The sequence below is a fragment of the Labrus bergylta genome, chromosome 17, assembly GCF_963930695.1.
Source record: "Labrus bergylta chromosome 17, fLabBer1.1, whole genome shotgun sequence".
NCBI classification, from domain to species: domain Eukaryota; kingdom Metazoa; phylum Chordata; class Actinopteri; order Labriformes; family Labridae; genus Labrus; species Labrus bergylta.
Genome location: NC_089211.1, coordinates 11,904,971 through 11,924,600, shown reverse-complemented (window position 1 = coordinate 11,924,600; position 19,630 = coordinate 11,904,971). Strand labels below are relative to the sequence as shown.

The window sequence follows — 19,630 nt, the reverse complement described above, 5'->3', positions numbered from 1 at the left end:
CTGTCACATACGGCATCCTGTGGGGACAAACAGTCTTCTCAGAAATTATGAGAGAGCCTTTTTTTTTTTTTAACCACTCAGACATTTCCCATTTCCCATTGCCTAGACACCCATATAAATAGATATGTGAAAGTAGAAAAATGGAAACCTGAGAGTGCCACATAAGAGAACAATGCCTAACACATCAGTGATTTAATGCTTACGATGAAAATTACAATACAGAATGTAATGTAATGTAATTAATTTACTTAATAGAGCCATTTGGCAATGACTGACATTTAATCATGACTGAGTGATACCATTACTGCTCCCATGTGCTGGCATTACATTGTATTTATTAGAAGAAGTGTCATTGTCTTTTTCCACAAGCCTGAATATAATAGGATACATGTGGAACTTACAATACCGAGAGGTCCATAACTTTGGTTGAGTATGAGGTTGTCAGTTTTTAGTGTTTTGCGAAAGGTCAAATGAAGTGACATTCATAAGACGGTTCATAAAAACATTGATCTACATGTTTGATTTCTAACTTATTTAGAGCATATTTTTTAATTTTATATTTTTCCCACATACATTTAGTCTAATGAAGTGCATATCAATCCATAACCTGAGTCTTGATTATCGAAAACACTCAAAGGCCTACCCTTGAACTGTTCTGACTTATTTATGTTGAAAAACTCTCCTGCCTCTTGTTTGTCTTACATTTCTATTCCTGAAACCATGTGTATTTCACTGTCCCCCTTACCGGTGCAGGAATAACGTGGGGAAAATTAGCTTATTTGAGTATCAACAAGCCATGCTGTTACCCTTTGTACCACCCTTAGTTCCTTCACATGACCAAACCCAGACCCTCAAAAATGTCTAGATCCATCAAGGATCTACAAAAATCTTTAGTTTTGTTCTCTAGCTGTGATCCCATAGTCAACCCTTCATCTTCCTACCATCCTCAAAAATTTTGTCATATAAAACGACAAGGATTTTGTAAAGGTTCTTCTCACGAGCATGTTTGTATCCTGAAATGGTGAATTTTAGAAGTGATGATAGATTTAAAATAATAATCTCTCTTTGCAAATTCTACCCTTCCAGTTGGTGAATGCCAGAAGATTCCTAAAGACTCTGGGCCGTCTTTCAGCCTATCTCCAGTTTTTCCTGCTGTCAACTTTCAGGTCCTCAATGTAGACCATGTGTTTCTCAGGCAGGACGGTCCAGAAACATCAGGGAACTCCAGCATGAAGGCTCGGACCCAGACTTTTCTCATTACTAGTCCAGGTGCTGGGCTCCTACAGCCAACAGTCAACGCCTCATTTGGCCCCCTTACTGTAGACGCCCCAATTCCTTCTGACCAGCTCCTAAATGGGCGCAGGATTCTGCCAGTTATATTGGTCCGTCAGGTTCGTTCTTCATCCCCTGTTGTCAAGATTCTCTTCCACATGCCTACAGTTAGTAACACTACTTCTGGGCAAGAAAAGACGGGATCTGGAGAAGATATTGGGAGTAAAAGTGTTGGAGCCAAGGTAAAGGATGGAGCTTACTGTGTCACAGCTTATGCCTTCTGGGACACAAGGGAAGTTCGTGGCGCATGCCTGGTGCTTCCAGGTGGATTCTGTATGGCACAGCTTAAGCCAGAGCCTACCTGGTTCAGCTCAGCCAGCCGATCAAGCAGTTCGAGCAGGGAAGCAGGAAGAAATGAACTAAATAAGGGGCTCCAGGGGAACCTTGTGGAGGTTTACTTCCAGAGTCGGAGGGATCAGACAGGTCAATGTACCCCGCAGGATAGTCTGCAACGTGTGGGAGTAGGAAGAGGAAGAGATTCTGGGGGATCAGGGACACCCATGAGGCGGATAGGAAGTGTCAATCTGCTCAGAACTCCACCAGGGAACCCCACCTTTCTTAGACTGAGGCTTGGAGGCGCTGTGGTGATTCAGACCTCTTCCAAGCCCCTGAAAACGACAGATGTTGCAACCTTCTATGTCTTCCTGGCAAGCACATCTGCATTGGAAAGTTTCAGTCTCAGGTGAGTGGTCTTAATTTTTCCTTTTAGGGCTTTTCTATAAAAGATTGTTTCATATTTCTGGAAAAGCTCTCGTCTTGCCGAGTTCAATAAGCAGTTGAAGTTTAAAAAGAGGTTACATAATGGGCTATTTCTTGAGCTTTGGCAGTGACTAAATAAAATCCTTTTGAGCCTCCAGTGACAATGAAGTTGCTTTTACAAAAAGCCCAGTATTGGCTTGACTTGGAACAGATAAAAGTACACCCTCTAGTTTGTTGTGTTTGTAATACTTGTAATATTTTGATACACTTTGAATGTGTGAGATGTGTATTTGTATCTTAGATCTTTCACTTCTTGCAAAATTGCCAGAGAATGACTGCTCAACCATTCAACCTAGTAGTGGGTGGCATTTTGCTATGTGTCTCTTATGCAAGTGGTTATTTCCTTTGACCAATCAATGCAGTGTTTTCACATCAACTTTAAGTGTTGGCTCAGCTTTCCTGGAACCTCAGCTGAGATTATAGTGCAATACATGTTATAGAAGATTTAAGACCAAGAAATAGCTAATCACAAAATTCCCCGTAAAATAAAAGTACACGTGATTCTATTTTGAACAGATTGAACAAATAAGATAAAATATTCTAAATTGGGAGCGTTAAAGGTTCTGATAGACAGATTTGTTGCCTAATGACCGTCAGGTTATATGTTTGGGTATTTTCATTTTTTTTGTAAGTTAAGATAACCAATTGCTGGCTCTAGCTTCATTTCAAGAAACAGTCATAAAATGGTTTGAATGTTTTATCCATCTAGCCCAAACGCTGAACTATTTCCTCCCATAGGGAACTCAAATACAGATATGTTCCTGTAAAATAACATATGAGTATGTTAGACAAAGTCATTTGATTGTTTTGGCTTAAACATTGGTGGCTAATCAAGGCTTCCATGGTACAGTTCCACTTGTTTTCCCAAGTCAAAACATGAACATGCCTAAAATTACTTGACTGATTTGCAATCCAGTTGTACCGTATCTTGAAATATCCTGATTAGGAAAACTGTTTAGTTGGAATATAAAACACATATGTTAGCAATGTAGCCATACCACACACTATATAAAGCAAATATTTACTGAATTCGCCATAGTTAAATATACCAAGAAGGTTCAGCAAAAAAAATAAACCCTGTAATAATATAACTATTTAGTTAAGTGGGGTGGCTGTGGCTCAGTGGCAGAGTGGGTCGTCTCTCAACGGGAAGGTCAGGGTGTTGATCCCCAGCTCCTGAAGTCACATTTTGATGTGTCCAATTGGGCAATACACTGAACCCCAAATTGCTCCCAGCAGTGTTGACACCAGCATGTGAATGCATGTGAATGGAATAGTAATGATGGTCAGTTGGGCAGTCTATGTACAGCAGCCTCTGTCATCAGTGTGTGGATGTTGGGGGGATGGGACATGTAGTGTCAAAGAGCTTTGAATAGTTAAAAGAATAGAAAAGTGCTTTACAAGTCCAAGACCATTTTCCATTTACCATGTGGTTGAGTTTATAGATGACAGGAGTTAAGATGGAGTCACATAAAATGTAATTGTTTCTGAAACAAGTGAGGCAAGAATGAAGACTGAAACCAAGTAGCACCAGAGTGATGCATGGTATATTTGAGCATCTTTATGAAGGATAAGCTCCATGCATTTAAATGGTTACTTAAGGCATTTAAATACTGATGGGGCTTGCCATGAAGGCCATTTAGTAAATGCTTGAGCGCCGACATGACTTGTGTTGTCTGCCAGTTTCACTGGCCTCATAAATTTCTGACGCGTTATATCCTGTCTACTCCAACTTCTCCGGTTGTGGGGGAGTTATGGAGAGCACTCTTCCATAAACAGGGAAATAATTGGCAAATGATTCACCGGTTTTCATATCGCAACATCCCACGAACATTTCAACGAGGTTCTCTGGGTATTTGACTTCATAAATAATGCATCTATTTAATGGAGCAGGAAAACAAATAACTAAAATCCTCCTGACTCTGTTGGGGAGAAGTGAACTCAATATAAAAGCAGCTCTGCCACATCAAAACACGCATTTCAATCTGTTTCACAGTTTCCACTAGCTGCCTGTTTGATGCACATCACTGGGTGAAATAAAATTGTGTTCATCAGAATACTTTCGAACATCAAAGTGCTAAGCTACCTCAGTAAGGTGGAAATTTCCGGTCCTTACGCAGCTTAATGGTTTTGTTTCAAATGCAAGACAAATTTCTCTCTAATCCCATGATTTAGTGATATCATGCTGCAAACAACATACGACTGCAGGCAGTAATCCTCCGCGGGATGCAGACGAAGAGAGAGAAAGTTGTAATCCGTAGGGCACATGCAGTACTTAACCTGTGGCTGTGTGTCAGTGCCCTTTCAAATACATCCACAGACACATGCATGCAGACAAACAAACAGACCCAGTGACCTGAATGCAACTAGCATTGTTGGAAGTCTGTGATTACGTTTTGGTAGAGAGATGCTGAACCCTTTTACCTCCCTTGTTGTTTTGAAGATTTGGAAGGATTTGCAAGCTCTCCACCTTAAATTCCCCAAACTCTGACACACTGACTTTACTTCCTATTTTCTTCCAGTCAGGGCAGTGATTTCTCTCTGTGTAAGTCTGACCTACACTGCCGGAATGCCAGAATGAGATTGGACAAGAAGTGCGGACTGAGTCCAGGGGTTAAGTCAAAGTGAAGGCTAGGTCTGAGGAGCTTGGCAAAGTGATTGATTCCTCCTGGGAGAAATCCCTGCTCCACTTCACTCTTTGGCCCAAGATTGAGACCACGCCAGCAGGGTTAGCCTAGATAATCTGAGGCCCTGATTGAAAATGAATGAAGAGGTTAACCCTTTAGGGTAAGGATGATCTGGGCGGACTGCCAGGATTAAGTACGTACATCTGTGTGTTGGTGGTTGTGGTTAACCGGAACATCATACCCACCTGTTAAACTCACAGGCACTATGCAAACCCAACATTTGTGGTTGAAATATTTATTTTTTGATCATTAGCACATGAAAGAACAAAAACCCAAACGGATACATATATACATACATTTTATGAAATTAGGCAACAAAAAGAACAGGAAAAGTAACAGAAATACAGTGTTGAATGTCAAAGAAATATTTAGATAAAGTTCAGAACCCAAATAGCCATGTCCACAGACAACACATCCACAGAGTCTGACCCTGTTTTTGTTCCGCATGAATGGCTTAGCAAATCAACAGGCCAACAAAAAAAGAGTCAAACAGAGTTGGCAGCTCTCCAACTTTCCCATCTTCTAAAACAAAGAGATTGACTGACTTTTGTAAACTGGCAGTTGAGAGTTGTTCAGCTTACAGGTCGATATCCATTCCGGCCCCCACCTGTGGTCATGAACTGTTGGTAGTGAGTGACAAAGACAAAGAGCGAGGGTAGAAGTGGCTGAGATGAGGTGTCTCTGTGGGGAGGCTGATGTCTGCCTGTGAGCGAGAAACTCAGTGATCCAGGAAGATCCTTGTATTAAGTTTCTGCTCCTCCTCCTCCCTCAACGGGGGCCTGTGGAAGTGGTTTTGTACCCCTGGGAGGGATGGTCATCAGCTCCTGCTGTCACTGAGATGCTCAGCTGGACAAGCAGCAAGAAGCTGGGTTAATGGATGTCGTGTTATAAAGTAAAACTTTAAGGAAATCTAAATACAAATCTATGGCCTTTAATTGAAACATAATATGTTAGTTTGCTCCCCACTGGGATCAGATCAAAACAACTAATCTTCTCCTTTTAAAATCAAAGAAATTAAGATGTAAACAACAACTGATTTCCAAAATGAGTTCATTTTTTTGATTAGTTTTCTCAATCTGCCTGCTTCATGTATGCAATCAACCCCTGGTTGTATTCATAATGTTTCATTTATTCATTTAAATGGTAATTTAAAATGATTTTTTCTTTTGCCTTTGGCCCTAAGGTTTGATCCAGAAAATGATCCTTGCACAAATATGTCTTCATCAGACATTTATTGAACTGTGAGCTGACTGTGTGTGGTAAATGCTTGAATGCTGGGTTTGTCCTCCTAACCTTTCTGACCTTGACCCTGTCTCATTGGTTATTGATTAGTCTAGTGGTTATCCGTATTTGTAAGGGTGTGAATTAGAACGTAATGTGCATGCTGCAAACGGGTCCTTTTATTAGTCTGAACAGATTATAAGGGTGTTTTGTGTGTATTAATAATCCTGGAATATTTGAAGGTAAATGGGTAAATGGTAGATGGATTAAATCTAACACTATCAAACTGAAAAAGGAATTGGCTAGGGCCCGCTGGATAACAGAAAACAGACACAGCTTTTAAATCTGAAATGCCAACGGCAGAAACAGAATAATTTAAATGAAAGTGTAAATGTCCTTCAGAGTATCAGTATATGTGAATGTTGATGGGAGAGGTGATGTGATAACATTAATTACTGAAGTTAACAGCAGATACAATGTCAGTTCATTGTCTTGCCCAACAATACTCGGACATCCAATGTAAAGCCAATGTCGAACCTTTACAGAGGATGAGCGCTTTCAAATTAATTTTGGCAAAACTGCTGTTAAAACTAAAGAAACTAACTAAGCTACATGAGTTAGCATGAGTGAAATTCCCACTTGGCCATTTGTTGTTTAATCGTTTAATTAGATGTTGTTTAATTTCTGCCATGATGACATTAACCAACTTTGGAAAAACCAATGTTCCCACCCCAGCTTTGAAGTTGTGTTTATGAGTTCATTATTAAGTAGTTTTTGAGTATTGTGTGACCCTTGGATCACCTTTTTGTCCTCTGACTCATGCAACTGCCCTTTGATCACCCATATGGCAATATTTGTTTTGTTATTCAGCAAAGGGGCATCTGCAAAGGATTGGAGATTGTTGGACCTTGGGGACTGTCTGGTTCATTCACATCATTTATAATAAGCCTTCCATCCCTCCTGGCAGAGTGATGTGTGTGCCTGAGTCAGACATCTGATTAACTGATTCCCTGTTCTCCTGAGGGCTAATGGGAATAAATACCCCTGCCAATTCACAGTCTGCAGCAGCCAGCAACACATCAATCTGTCAGTTAAGGCGCACAATGAACAACTAACACATACATAGCATGCTGTGTGTACACAGATGAACATGTTGCTGCAAACAAATGCAGTCAATCCTTTACTACCCTCTCCCACACCATAGCCATGACATAGCATATATAAATAAATGTGTCTAAAGACATAGCTAACATCTTATGCCCATGATACAGAAAAAAAAAATTGACTTATTTTATGGAGCCCATAGCAGACATGCATCCGTACAATTCATTTTATTTGGTTGACCGATGAAAAAATTGCGAGATCTCTATTCATTTACATTGTTATCTCATGATAACACTGCTAGTTTTCCTACGATAACCAGTTATTTTCATCAATATCTTGAAAAGTTAACTGGTTATCGCGGGAAAAACCAGCATTGTTATCCCAAGATAATGAGATTAATTGATGAGAGCGAACAACTGGAAATGACTTGTTATCATAGGAAAGTGGAGTAAAATAAAATGAATTAAATTCTGCTAAGGACTTCCATAAATAGAGTCAAATCGCAACTTAAATGACTCATTAAAAAGTACATACATACCAGGTCTAGACTAAAGCTCGACTGATTAATCGGCTAACCGATAATATCTGACGATATATGCATATCAAGTGACTATCGGTATCAACTAATTTTATCTCAGATATGCGCCGATATTACTCGATCGTCAAATAGCATTTAATTTGAGTTTCATTGTATAACACTAGCATTTCTCTTTCTGGCTGTCACCAGCAGGGTGTCCTATATGGATTACAACAAGCATTATCACAGTGTCAAGCGGTGATGCAAGTACAGGAGCATTTACTTTCAAGTTCAGTGACCATCTTGTTCTTCATTTTATATCTTTTCCACAAGTGTTTGATGACTGCATTTGAGGGATAATGCAAAAAAAAAGTGTATATTTAAGATATATCTAAGAAAGATATCGGCCGATAAATCGTTATCAGATTTTTCTCTTCCTAATATTGATATCGGCATCGGCCCCAAAAATGAAGCCTTTTCTTAGAGTAAAGAGGGTGTCTGTCTCCTGGAAACAATCTGACAGATGTTCCTTGGAAGGCTGAGTGCCTTGTTTACAATACTACTTTTGGACTACTTTTGAAGTTATTTACCACAAGCCGCCTGGTTAATAAATGAGATCACTAAAAGCTCTTGAAGCTATGATAGGCCCTTTCCATTTAGAGCTTTCTAGTAAGACGAAGAATGCTTTCAACGCAAATCCAAATTACATTTCTCTGTAGCCTAATGTCTGCTGCACATCAGATACTGCAGAATAAGTGTGTAATGTAATGTAGCCTTTGTTGCTAATAAATAAAAAGGTTGAGTCACTTTGTGCCCAAACAAAACTTTCTTTAGTCTTGATTTTAACACATCTCTCAACAAGCATGTATATAATCCAAAATCTACCAAATTGTATTAGTTTGGTTGTGAGTAAAAATGCAATCTTTTCACTGACTGAACTATGTGTGTTTATTTCTGTCTGTATGTTCTGCAGGGCAACAGTAAAATCCGGCCTATCGTTCAGCGCAGCACGACCCAGTGACTCGACGCTGTGGGACATCGTCTTGGAGCCTGGCAGAGGAGTAGCTCCAAACTCTGTGTCTGTTTTCTGCCAGAGGAAGCTTGCTGTCACTGCAAAGAGGTCAGCTCAGCGCATGAACAGTTCATCTACACTGTCACACTTTTGTGTGTTTCAAACTGCTCCTTTCAAACTTACTTTTTCTACATTGAAAGCAAAGGTTATCTTTTCGCACTACATATTTTCTCCTATATACTTTTTACTCTCTTTTTGGTAGATTTCAATAATCCCTTCCTGCCACCATACTGAAAAGCAATCAGTTGTCATGAAAAATGCTATCTGCAATGATTCACTCGCTTTGCAGAGGAGGGACAAATTGAAAATGAATGGTTTCTATTTTTCTGGAGAAAAAGTAATCATGTGTGGCCTTGTGGTCAGTGATGCAAAGACCGCAAGCAGTTAAGTGCACACGCAGTTTGTTTTTTGTCTGTGTGAAAGAATGTGTTGTTAGCAGAGTTGTCAATAGAAGTAAGAGAGTGAAAAAAGAAAAAATGTCAAGGACTGACTGACCACCCTATCATTAGATGTCTAAAACTCCTTTCTACAATCATGCAGAATGATGACTTGACAGCCACAGAATGTTAAATTATTCTGCAGGAATGATACAACAGTATTAGGGGGATAAATTTGTCCCTCTATAGACAGTTTCAAATCGTTAAATATGATATATTATGTCTTTTGCTGTGTCGAGTTTTCATTAGTTCAAGAAAAAAAAAAGGATAAAACAGGCAGAACTTGTCTTGAAATGATCTTATTTATAATCCCGGCTTCTTTTATTCTTTTATGCTTTTTCCCTCCACATTTATTTAGCTATGGAGTGTAGCTTCTGTTCATGTAAAAATCTAAATGTATGTTCCCTGTGTTTTTAGAAAATGTCTGCTTTTGTTCTATAATTAATCTTAGTCTTATTGCAGTCAATCATTGTTTTTTGATTGTACAGCAGGAAAAGTTATCTCACAACACTTTTTGGCCAAAGTGGTGAGAAAAAAAAAGAGAGGTACAGAGAGCAACCGGATTATCAAGAGATAATACAGATTTATGGTTGCTATAGCAAATATCACAAGAAACATTACTTATGCCATACTAATTTGAACGATACTACTTTCATAATATGAATAATAACTATAATCATTTCCATTCCAACGTTGCAGGTTTTACTCTCCAAATTGCTGTGATTTATCGTAATGACAAAAGTACGTGATGTTAAAAAATCTTCTACTTCTATTGAGTCAAAATAAAAAGACTCCTAATTTCAGAGCACTTTCACTGCCTATAGTGACCTGAAAGTCAGAGGTTTATTATAATAGTTTCTGCCTCTGGTGTTGGCACACACCATCAGCCACCTCTGCCCAGCAACCTCCCGCCCACACAGACACACACAGACACACACAGACACACACACTCACTCACACACACACACACACACACACACACACACACACACACACACACACACACACACACACACACACACACACACACACACACACCGCCCAGCCTCGGTCCGTCCGACCCACTTATCCGTAATCATCCATAATCATGGCTACGTTATCCGGGCTTAAGCGCTTGCACGTTCAGAGCGAGAGATTAAGAAGGAGAGATATTCCAAGTCTTGTGCCTTGCATTGAGCTAACACACACACACAAACATACAGCGTCCACACGTACACACGCACATACTCACTCACACCACAGTGCTTTGAAGTGATGATACGTCCAGCGGTTTAAAGTCCCCCTCTAATAGATTTCCAGGAAATAGGGGGCATTAACCCCTTCTATGTTTCTCTTTCCAGCTCTCACAAAACTTCTCAGTGTCTCTAGTGTGTATCATTTTAGTCAGGGAAAAATACATTCTAAGAATTGTTTTGAACAGTTTTCTTTTTATTTCTTACTTTTATAACACAAATCTATTAAAATAATACACATATGAAAAGTAAAAAGTGCTACATTGGCTGTCCTTTTGTTTCCAGTTGTAGTTTGGCCAAGTTAGCTAGCTGTTGGCGGTTTAAATCTTTTCATACATCTCTTTTTAAAAAGCATATTTCATAAAATGTAAAAATGTTTCACTTTTAAGAGTCATCATGGTCAGAACTGCTAGTTTGGTTTTAGCAATACTTTATACTGTATGTGCTCAATTTTTTTTCATTCAGGGTATACACAAAGATAGAAGACCAGATGGAGACTAATGAAATAAATTTGTTAAAAAAGAGACATAACTAATAATCTCAAACAAAAGGTACAACAAAGGTCCAACATTAACAGGTACAGAACACAGGTGAAATCACAAGCAGAGCCACAATGAAATCCAAACAGGAAACAAAGGAATGGCTAGATGAACTGGCACAGAGTGGAAGGAACAGAGGCTGTGTCTGAAACCACTTACTTTCATACTATTGACACCAAGTATAACTTCACATTGAGTATGTTGTGCTTTATGAATGCACAGTATGCACTTTTGTGTATGTGAGAAGGCCCTGGTTGTACACTAGATTAGCCATAATCATAAGTAGGAGTTCAAAAGTCATTGTCAACCGCCCTACAATGAATTGCGACTCTTCAGACCATAATGCCGGAGTTTGCCAGCCGGCCAAGAAGTGGTGTTCAAATTAAAGTAACAATACTGTAATATATTTTAGATTTTGTCAAATGATATTCAAATAACTACATAGCTGTTTATGTGCTAGCCTGACAGGCGTGCTAGCTTGATGCTATAATCAATCATCTGGAGGCTGTGTCAAAAAACCACATATTAACGCACTGCTTACTACTTGCTCGAACAGTACATACTGCATAATGCCTTAAAATCTGACAGTTATAATGCTGTTAGCAACATGCTTAAGTCCTCTCTGTGACACATGACAAGAATGGATTAAATAAGCTAACACCAGGCTAGCATGTGCATCCAGCTGCATATTAAATGTAACAACAATATAAATGTTTGGTGCTTATACAGATACGTAGTTATTTGAATGTTATTTGACCGCGTATAAAATATACAGAGTATAGGCTGGCTAGCAGCTCTGCCATTGGATATTCTGAAGAGCTGCAATACAGCTCAGTATGATGAGAGAGCTCCTGTATCATATAAAAAATGATGACCAATCCAGAGTACATCTGACCGATTCATGCGTACGCAAAATTGCATTCTATGAATTCGAAACACACTACACACTCAATGTGAGGTCATATTTGGTTTGAATGGTATGCGACTTCTGACAGTGCAGGCAATACATACAGGGTAATTAGAAATGGAAGACTCTGGTGGAAACAATATGTACAGGGAAGGCAAATACTAAAGTGGGAAAACTACAAAACTAAACAATGATGCATAAGACAGTGCTTTACAGTCAGTATAATGAGTGAGCTTTATGTGGAGCTTTGAAGTTCCATTGACCCTCTGTACTTTTTATTAAAGTCTCATACACTGGGAAATATATTCGATTGTACATCATAAACTTATTAAAGTCCTGAATTAACTCCGCGTGAATCACGAATCTACTGCCTGGAGGCTGGAGCATCGGCTGTTAAAAAAACTTGATTATGTTTTCCTCATTTAAGCATATCTGTAATTTATTCTTTCAAGCACAGTCCAAGGCCTGTGGACGCACACACATCGGAACAGAAGATACAAAGAAGAGTTTAAATAGGTGGCATCGAGATTTAAACGTAAACTTGTAATAACCTTGTTTAAGGCTTTTCATTACTTCCTCCGCTGTAAGATGTGTCCTTGAGATGCTTTTTGATAGAATATTTTTTTCTAGGTTTTTCTAGGAATGTGGGAGTGTGTATATACACTTGGTGCTGCCAAGGATATATACTTTTTTTTTAATCAAATGCGAGTTCTCACCATGTAGTGCAGAGGTTCATTGTTTTGCTCTGCGCAAAGTTTCCCTCCTGCTTCAAAGTGCCACAGGTCCATTCAGATGCGGCTCTTACTTTCCCCTTTGATCTGTTCCTCCCAGCAGGTACATGCCTACACACTCTTTCCAGCATCAAATAACATCACATGTCATTTCTCTGACAATCCTTTGACCGGAATATTCGTCTCCGCGCCTCTGCCAGCACACTTAATCTTCCCTCCACGCTCTCGCCTTATTCCTCCGTCTGCTGATGGAAATGAGACCTCTGGTGTATTCCCTTCACTTTGACTTCAAACTCCGAAGTTTCTTTTGCAGAGTAATTTCTTTCTCTTTTGTTTTTTTCATAGGCACTGTCTCAATACATATATTTAAATTTCATAGACGGTAAACACAACACAACCAATCTCGGCTCTTACTGTGGTGAAGTGATTTCGTTTTCTCTTGACTCCAGACTGTGTTTTTATAAAAATGTCAAATATGGCGGTTCACCAAGGTTTGAAAAACTAATTTTCAACACGATGGAAAACATGGAGATTCTGTTGCTAATTAACATGTTTGCCTTGTTTTGTGTTTTACATTTCTTCAAATTGAACGGTGGCTTAACAAAACGATTCCTTACATGACAAATATGTAACTATAGATATTGTGCCAGCAATGGTTCTTAATATAACACTCTAACAGAAAAATAAGGGTGGTGATTGCTATAAGACTTGATCTGTTGTGGGCAGAAGCTAAGTGCTAGCTCATGTTTTCTTGCACTTAACATGTATCCCTTTAGTTAGATTCAATATGGTTTAATTCATTTTCTTTAATTTGTACAGTGTAGCCAGTGGTGTAGTGGTGCCTAAAGAAGTGGTGATACTCTCTTTTTTTGTATGTGGCCCATCCGGCAGAGAATAATCTGCCTCTGTTATAAACAGTGACAAGACTTGTTTAAACATATTCTGTTTTATTATTTTATCTCTGAACAGGGGTCTTCTGGAAGTTTTGCAAATCGACTTTGTTCCAAAAGACGTGTCCGAGCAGATTGAGAGTCAGATGATCTCTTGGCGTCTGGAGTTGCCGGGGAACATTAAAGATGTGGGAACAATGCGGATCTACACCACTCGGAAAGATTACGTCGGGCTAGCACCGCTGTTCATGGTGAGGACAATATCTCTTTCAAGCTGAATTTATAGAATTTACACGATCCATTACAATTCCAAACAGGGCATTGAAAATGATCTGTTGTAGCTTTAGCTGTCTTCATAAAGTGGAGGGGCGGGGAGGAGAAGGTCATTGAAAGGTCGTCTTCCAGTCTTAACACAATCGGTAATAATTTTCTCGAATAAAGACTGTTTTATATAATAACCCATCTTGATGATTTCCATTATAAGTAAACTTAATGACATAATATCGTCTTATTTTCTCATCATATATTGTTTTAGTCATTTCACCTGTAAGAGAATATCCACAGTGCACTAACTGTTGTAAAGAAATGTGACATTCCTGTCTCTTGTTTGCACTGGTGTTCAAGGCTTTCCTTTGCCGTTTGTAATTATTGAAAGTCAGACCTCTTTAGGCCCCCTTTAATAAATGGTAACCTGTTTGCATGCTGCTATCCACACAGTAAGTTGTTTTTTTAGTGTCTGGGACGACCGATATGGGATTTTAGGGGCTGATAGATATCAACATTGGGGAGAAAAAATGTGGACACCAACATACTGGTAATCTATATCAATATGAAATTGATCCCTCCAATGCAGTTATCAAACACTTAAGGAAAAGATATACAGTATAAGGAAGACAAGATGGCCACTCAACTGGAAAGTTAACTCTGCATGTACGTGCATCACTGCTTGACCCTCTGGAGAGCGGTAATGCTTGTTGTAGTCCATATAGCACACTCTGCTGGTGTAAGAGAACTGCTATTGTTACACAAAAACTCAAATGAAATTATGTTTGACTGGTGAATAAATCGAGTAATATCGGTACATATCTGCGATAAAATCAGCTGATGACGATAGTCCTTGGATATGCTTCATATCAGCCGATATTATCAGCTGGCCGATAAATCGGTCGGGCTATTGTCATGCGTGCCTAACATTTTATCAAAAGTGTTATTGAGGGCAAAAACAGAGTCAATTTCGCTGGTCTATTTTTTTTGTTTTCAACATACACAAATGGGGAAAATACTTATTATACTCTGATCTTACAGTTACGTGTTCCTACTTTAAAATAATTGTATTAGTATCACTTTTGTCAGCATGTAACTCTTGTCACCTCTTTGATCAGTTTTTCTTCCATTTCTAATCATTTTTGCAAACTTTTGTCCCCTCTTCTTTACAATCTGAGACTTCAAGCTGAAAATTGAAGGCTGGTACATGCATGTCTCGGATAGTGGCTTCAGTAGACTTATTCATGATAGACAACATGAATATAATCATTGGGAGGAGAGATGTTTGATTTGAAACTGAGGTTTCACACAAGGAATAAAGCAACATTTTTTCCTCTGTAAGAGTTCGTCACTTTCCCTTTTTTCCTTTTTAAGTAAAGTTGTTGAGCAATAGCTTGACATTCATATTTATGGCACAACAAAATCGCTGTTACAACCTGATGTGAACCCACTGCTGGCTCCCCACGGGCCAGTGTAAATACAACAATGTTAAAAAAAATAAAAGAAGAAGCAGATTTAAAAAAGAGCTAAAACCATCTGAGCTGAACTTGATCACTGCTGTGAGATTACCGCAGAGCTGTGGGACACATTGGACGTCAGCATCCCTCGGTGATGCCCACGCCAGCATCGCAGAGTGCTGATATTGCTCTCTGATTTTGTTCTAGCCCTGTGATCCGGTGGCTTATGTTTGGGTCAGTGTCGCAGTCTGAACTGGAACGTGTCCTTTTGGAATTGCGGTCAGCAGCTGTCGAGCCGACAAGAGTTCAGAATATGAAGCTTCCGGGAAAACATCTGCCTGATGTTTTAGTCAACAAGCATCAGTTGGCGGGGAAAAAAAAAGAAAAGAAAAGAAGAAAAACACTGTTCAACCAGAGCTCCCAACAGACTCACTACTTCTACTACCGTACCTATGATAGATTAGAACGACTGAATGAGACATTTTATAAACTGGTAAAGTAGCTGTAAATCTACATGCAGGAAGGAGTTAAAGTCTTAAGATAAACCTTCATCCGGCTTGATGGCAACTTGTTGGATCTATGAGGGTTAAGCTAGTGCTAAGCATGGAAAAAAGATGTACAGTATGAGGTTGGAAAATGGATTGGAGGATTAGAAATGTAATCAGGTTAAGGCGTTTGGGAGGTGGTCTACTGTATGGATAATACAATTCAGTAGTTGATTTATTTTCCTCCAGGTGTGTGAGGGTTTGTGAGGGACAGACATGCACTGTTTGTTTTTTAGCACATCTGTCCAGTTTGTGTGTTATTGAGTGCTGTGTGTGTGTGTGTGTGTGTGTGTGTGCGCGTGAGTGTGGGAGAGAGAGAGAGTGTATTTTCAGTGTGATTTGAGTGAATCAAGTTTGCTTCCCTGTCAGAGATTCAATCCGTGTTAGTCGTGCTAACACCCTCTGCCTGTCATCTCTGCCCCGTTACAAATAGTGATGATTGAACTGTTTGATGCTGCAGTCGAGCAGTGTATCAAACATGTGGGTGTAAAGCGATTCCAAATGAACCCCGGAGTAAACCTGAAAACGGGGGAAATATTCAATTTCTTCATTCAGTTTAAAATTCACCTGACATTCTTAAATAATCAAATCAAGTTCAAGTGAACCCATGGCTTAAAAATCTATTACAGTATGACCTTAGGATGATGTATCAGCTCCTCTCAAAGGTATGATATACAGTACTTGTCTCAGCATCAAGGACACCTCACATTAAGTATTGCATTCAATACTTAATAGTATCACTTGAAACTGGCCATCTTTATTAAGTGCTATTTTTTTCTTCTTTCCCAGGTAATGAACATTCCTTCAGATGTAAAATACAAAGTACAAGTCATGCAGGTTTCAAGCCCTGGCATATTTGCAACCCCTTTCTTGAAGTATTACACTTTAAGAAATACAGATATAGTGATACTATACCAATATAGACTTTATGAACTCATTACAAATAAGAGACAAAATGAGAAAAAAACAGTAAAATGAGGATTTTAGTATATTTATTTCAATGTGCCATACACTAAAGGGTGCCAAGCTCACATGGGCTTACAAGACACTGACAAACATAATGAACAAGAGTAGTGAACGAAAGGAGAGAAAAAGAAGAGATACAGTACACACGTCAGACAGTGACAGGGCGAATAATCACATAAATCAGTTAAGTGCTCACTGTAACTTCAATAAATCAGAAATATAGTGTCCTCCTGCTCCATTCGAAGGCATTAACCACAAACTGAGCGAGCTGAAATACTTTATGTGTGAACAAGTACAGTAGTCCATCTTCATCCGACGTATTAAACACATCTGGACCATCTTCAGACATTTTGCAGAAAAAGCTGACATCTCAGAAAATGATGCAAAGCACGGTAGAAGTGTATTTTCATTTTCTCACCCAGATCACCCAGATCACACAGAGAACACTTTCTATCCTCCTCTGGAATTAAGTGATTGTTTCCACTGCCAGAGGAAGGATCCCACACCTCAGCTGAGCACAGACAGACCTCCGAGATCTGGTGAGGTTAAGGGTCTGTGAGGGGTCGATTGCAAGAGCAAACAGTCTGTTTCGGCCACTGTTTTACTTGAAAACTTGAACTCTGTTTGATTCAACCAAATCCTTATTTTCAAAGAGTTCTTCTAGTATAGAAAGAGCAGCCATTCAACTTAAACTGTAAAGTTATGACATATGATATGCAGCAATTAACCTATGAAAGGTTAATCCATGCACCTTCAACCTAAAAGAACCCAAAAGTGAGTTCTTTTCTCCCCCACTACAACCAAAATCCTCTGTTCCTCAGGTTCATCGAGCATAGCAGTGAGTACAAATGTGTCATACCGGCTGAGAGGACTAACCTGCTCTTCATCCTCCCTTCTTTGTGCACAGAACACTGATATCCTGAACACTGCGGTGCTGACGGGTAAAATGGTGTCTGTCCCTGTGAAAACTCTGGCTGTGGAGGCTGATGGCTCCGTCACTGATGTGACCAACTTCACCAGCTGCAGGTCTACAGAGGACGATGTGCTCAAGGTTAGTGACTACGTCCACTGATATCATTATCTCGATTTGAAATAGTCCTTGCAACATTTTATGAACCATTGTATTATGTTCACTTTTTGGAACCTTTGGTACTGTTCGGGTTAAACTGACCCGGCACAGTGTGTGCGTGTGTTCATTTCTGTCCGTCTGTGTTCGAACTTGTCTATATTCAGGTCAAATTGACCCGAATACCTTATGAGTGACATAAATGTGAGGGGGTATTGTAGTGTGCACACTCGGTGATCTTTTTTTCTTCCACAAATTCAGAAAATAAGATTAGGCCATGGAGTTTCAGGTTAAAAACATTCATTCTTGTTTCATTATTAAAACGCCCCAATTTGACCAGAACACCACATAAGGCTTAAATGTTGTACTTGTAATCGGTTTTGGTGCGTTTGTACTACAAGTATTGTTATTTACTTTACATGCATTAATGGTCAAATAAGAAAAAATAAGTTAGCATCCATTATTATTCCCGTGCTTTATTAAGTCAAGTTTTGTGATAAGATAAGATATAATTACTCAAAGTAAGTGTGATTTTTTTGCCCACTTTTTAACCCTGAAAACTCAAAGGTATTAAGTCCAAGAATCTCTCTCAGTGTGTTACTGAAAGAAGTTGGCAGCTTGATCATTCAGTATTCACTGTGTGTGAAAACTTTACAGCACTTATAAATAATATATTAAATCAACAATTGGTTTCATATTGATGGAAAAAAAAACAGATTTTAATGTTGAATCACTAAAGTTTTCTGTCACATTCAGAAATGTAAATGAGAAATGACAATTAATCCTTAATCCTTTTCTGCATAGAAAACAAGTTTGCTGTTTTTATTATTATTATTGTGTGTGTGTCTGTGTTCGATTGGTGTTTTGTTTGTGAGAAGTTGTGTTTGTGGTGTACTCAACAGGTCCAGTCCTTTATGTGTCTGTGAGTGTGTGCGTGTGTGTGTTTGTGTGTGTGTGTGTTTCAGCAGCCTCTTCCATATGGCATTCAAGACTGAGCTCATGATCCCAGCACTCAGTCCATAAGCACAGCGGTTTGACCTTTGTGTAATGGATCCATGTTAGTGGGGCAGTAGGAGCACAGAGAGGGAGGCCGAGAACAGAAAGGCAAAGAAGGAGGACAGTAAAGGACTTATACTGTTTTCCATTAAATGACAAGGCAGTCACTGGCTGTGTGCGTGTGAGGCCGTGTATGAGCTTAAGAGCGTGCAACTAGGCATACTAGAGAGAGGGGGGGGGGAGAGGTTTGTAATGACTTTTTGTCATTTCAGAGACAAAATCAAGTTATTATTGTCTCTGAAAAGTCTCATACATTCTCATGGTTACTGCTCCCTCTAAGACCAATGCCACCAACTAAATGATTTTCATTTGTTGTTTTCATGTTTTGAATTTCTGCTCATATCAAATATATATGCCAGCTTGTGCACAGGTCCCTTCTATGAAAGACAGCTTAAACCAATGGTAGCTCTTAAAGGACCATTATGTAACTCTGACACCTCTGCATTACCAGTCCAAACCCAAAACATTCAGCTTCAGTATTCAACCAGCTCTGCATTAGTCTTGAAACTTTTCTGCGTTCTAACCGCTTTCCATTTTCAAAAGCATCTCCAATATTTTATTCTGGTTTGTGTAGATTATTACACAAATGCAGAGGCTTTTTAGGTCAAGTAGAATCAGTTCTATCTGAACCGATTTGTTTTCCTGCTTCCATCGCTGCAACACCTGATGTGTTTGCTCTGATTACTGGTCTCCTGTCTGGCAAATCGAGGGGCGTCCAAAACGGCCGTGTGGGATGCCATTAAACTGCCTACCTTGGTCAAAACAAAAACAAACCATAATGCAGCAGAATGGAAACTTAGGAGGAGGACATACTACAGTAGCTGCTGCACTGTTGATAGAGAAGCCAG

The 19,630-nt window shown here is 39.3% G+C and overlaps 1 protein-coding gene across 1 annotated transcript in view; it reads left to right on the top strand.

Annotated features, from left to right (window-relative positions):
* The window catches only part of LOC109987098 (transmembrane protein 132D-like), a 35,327-nt gene that overhangs the window by 3,411 nt on the left and 12,286 nt on the right, over positions 1-19,630 (top strand). The window contains exons 2-5 of the mRNA XM_020638066.3: positions 1,087-2,014; positions 8,594-8,740; positions 13,508-13,679; positions 17,568-17,711. Of these exons, the coding sequence (XP_020493722.2) occupies positions 1,087-2,014; positions 8,594-8,740; positions 13,508-13,679; positions 17,568-17,711 (1,391 nt within the window). The remainder of the gene's footprint in view (positions 1-1,086; positions 2,015-8,593; positions 8,741-13,507; positions 13,680-17,567; positions 17,712-19,630) is intronic.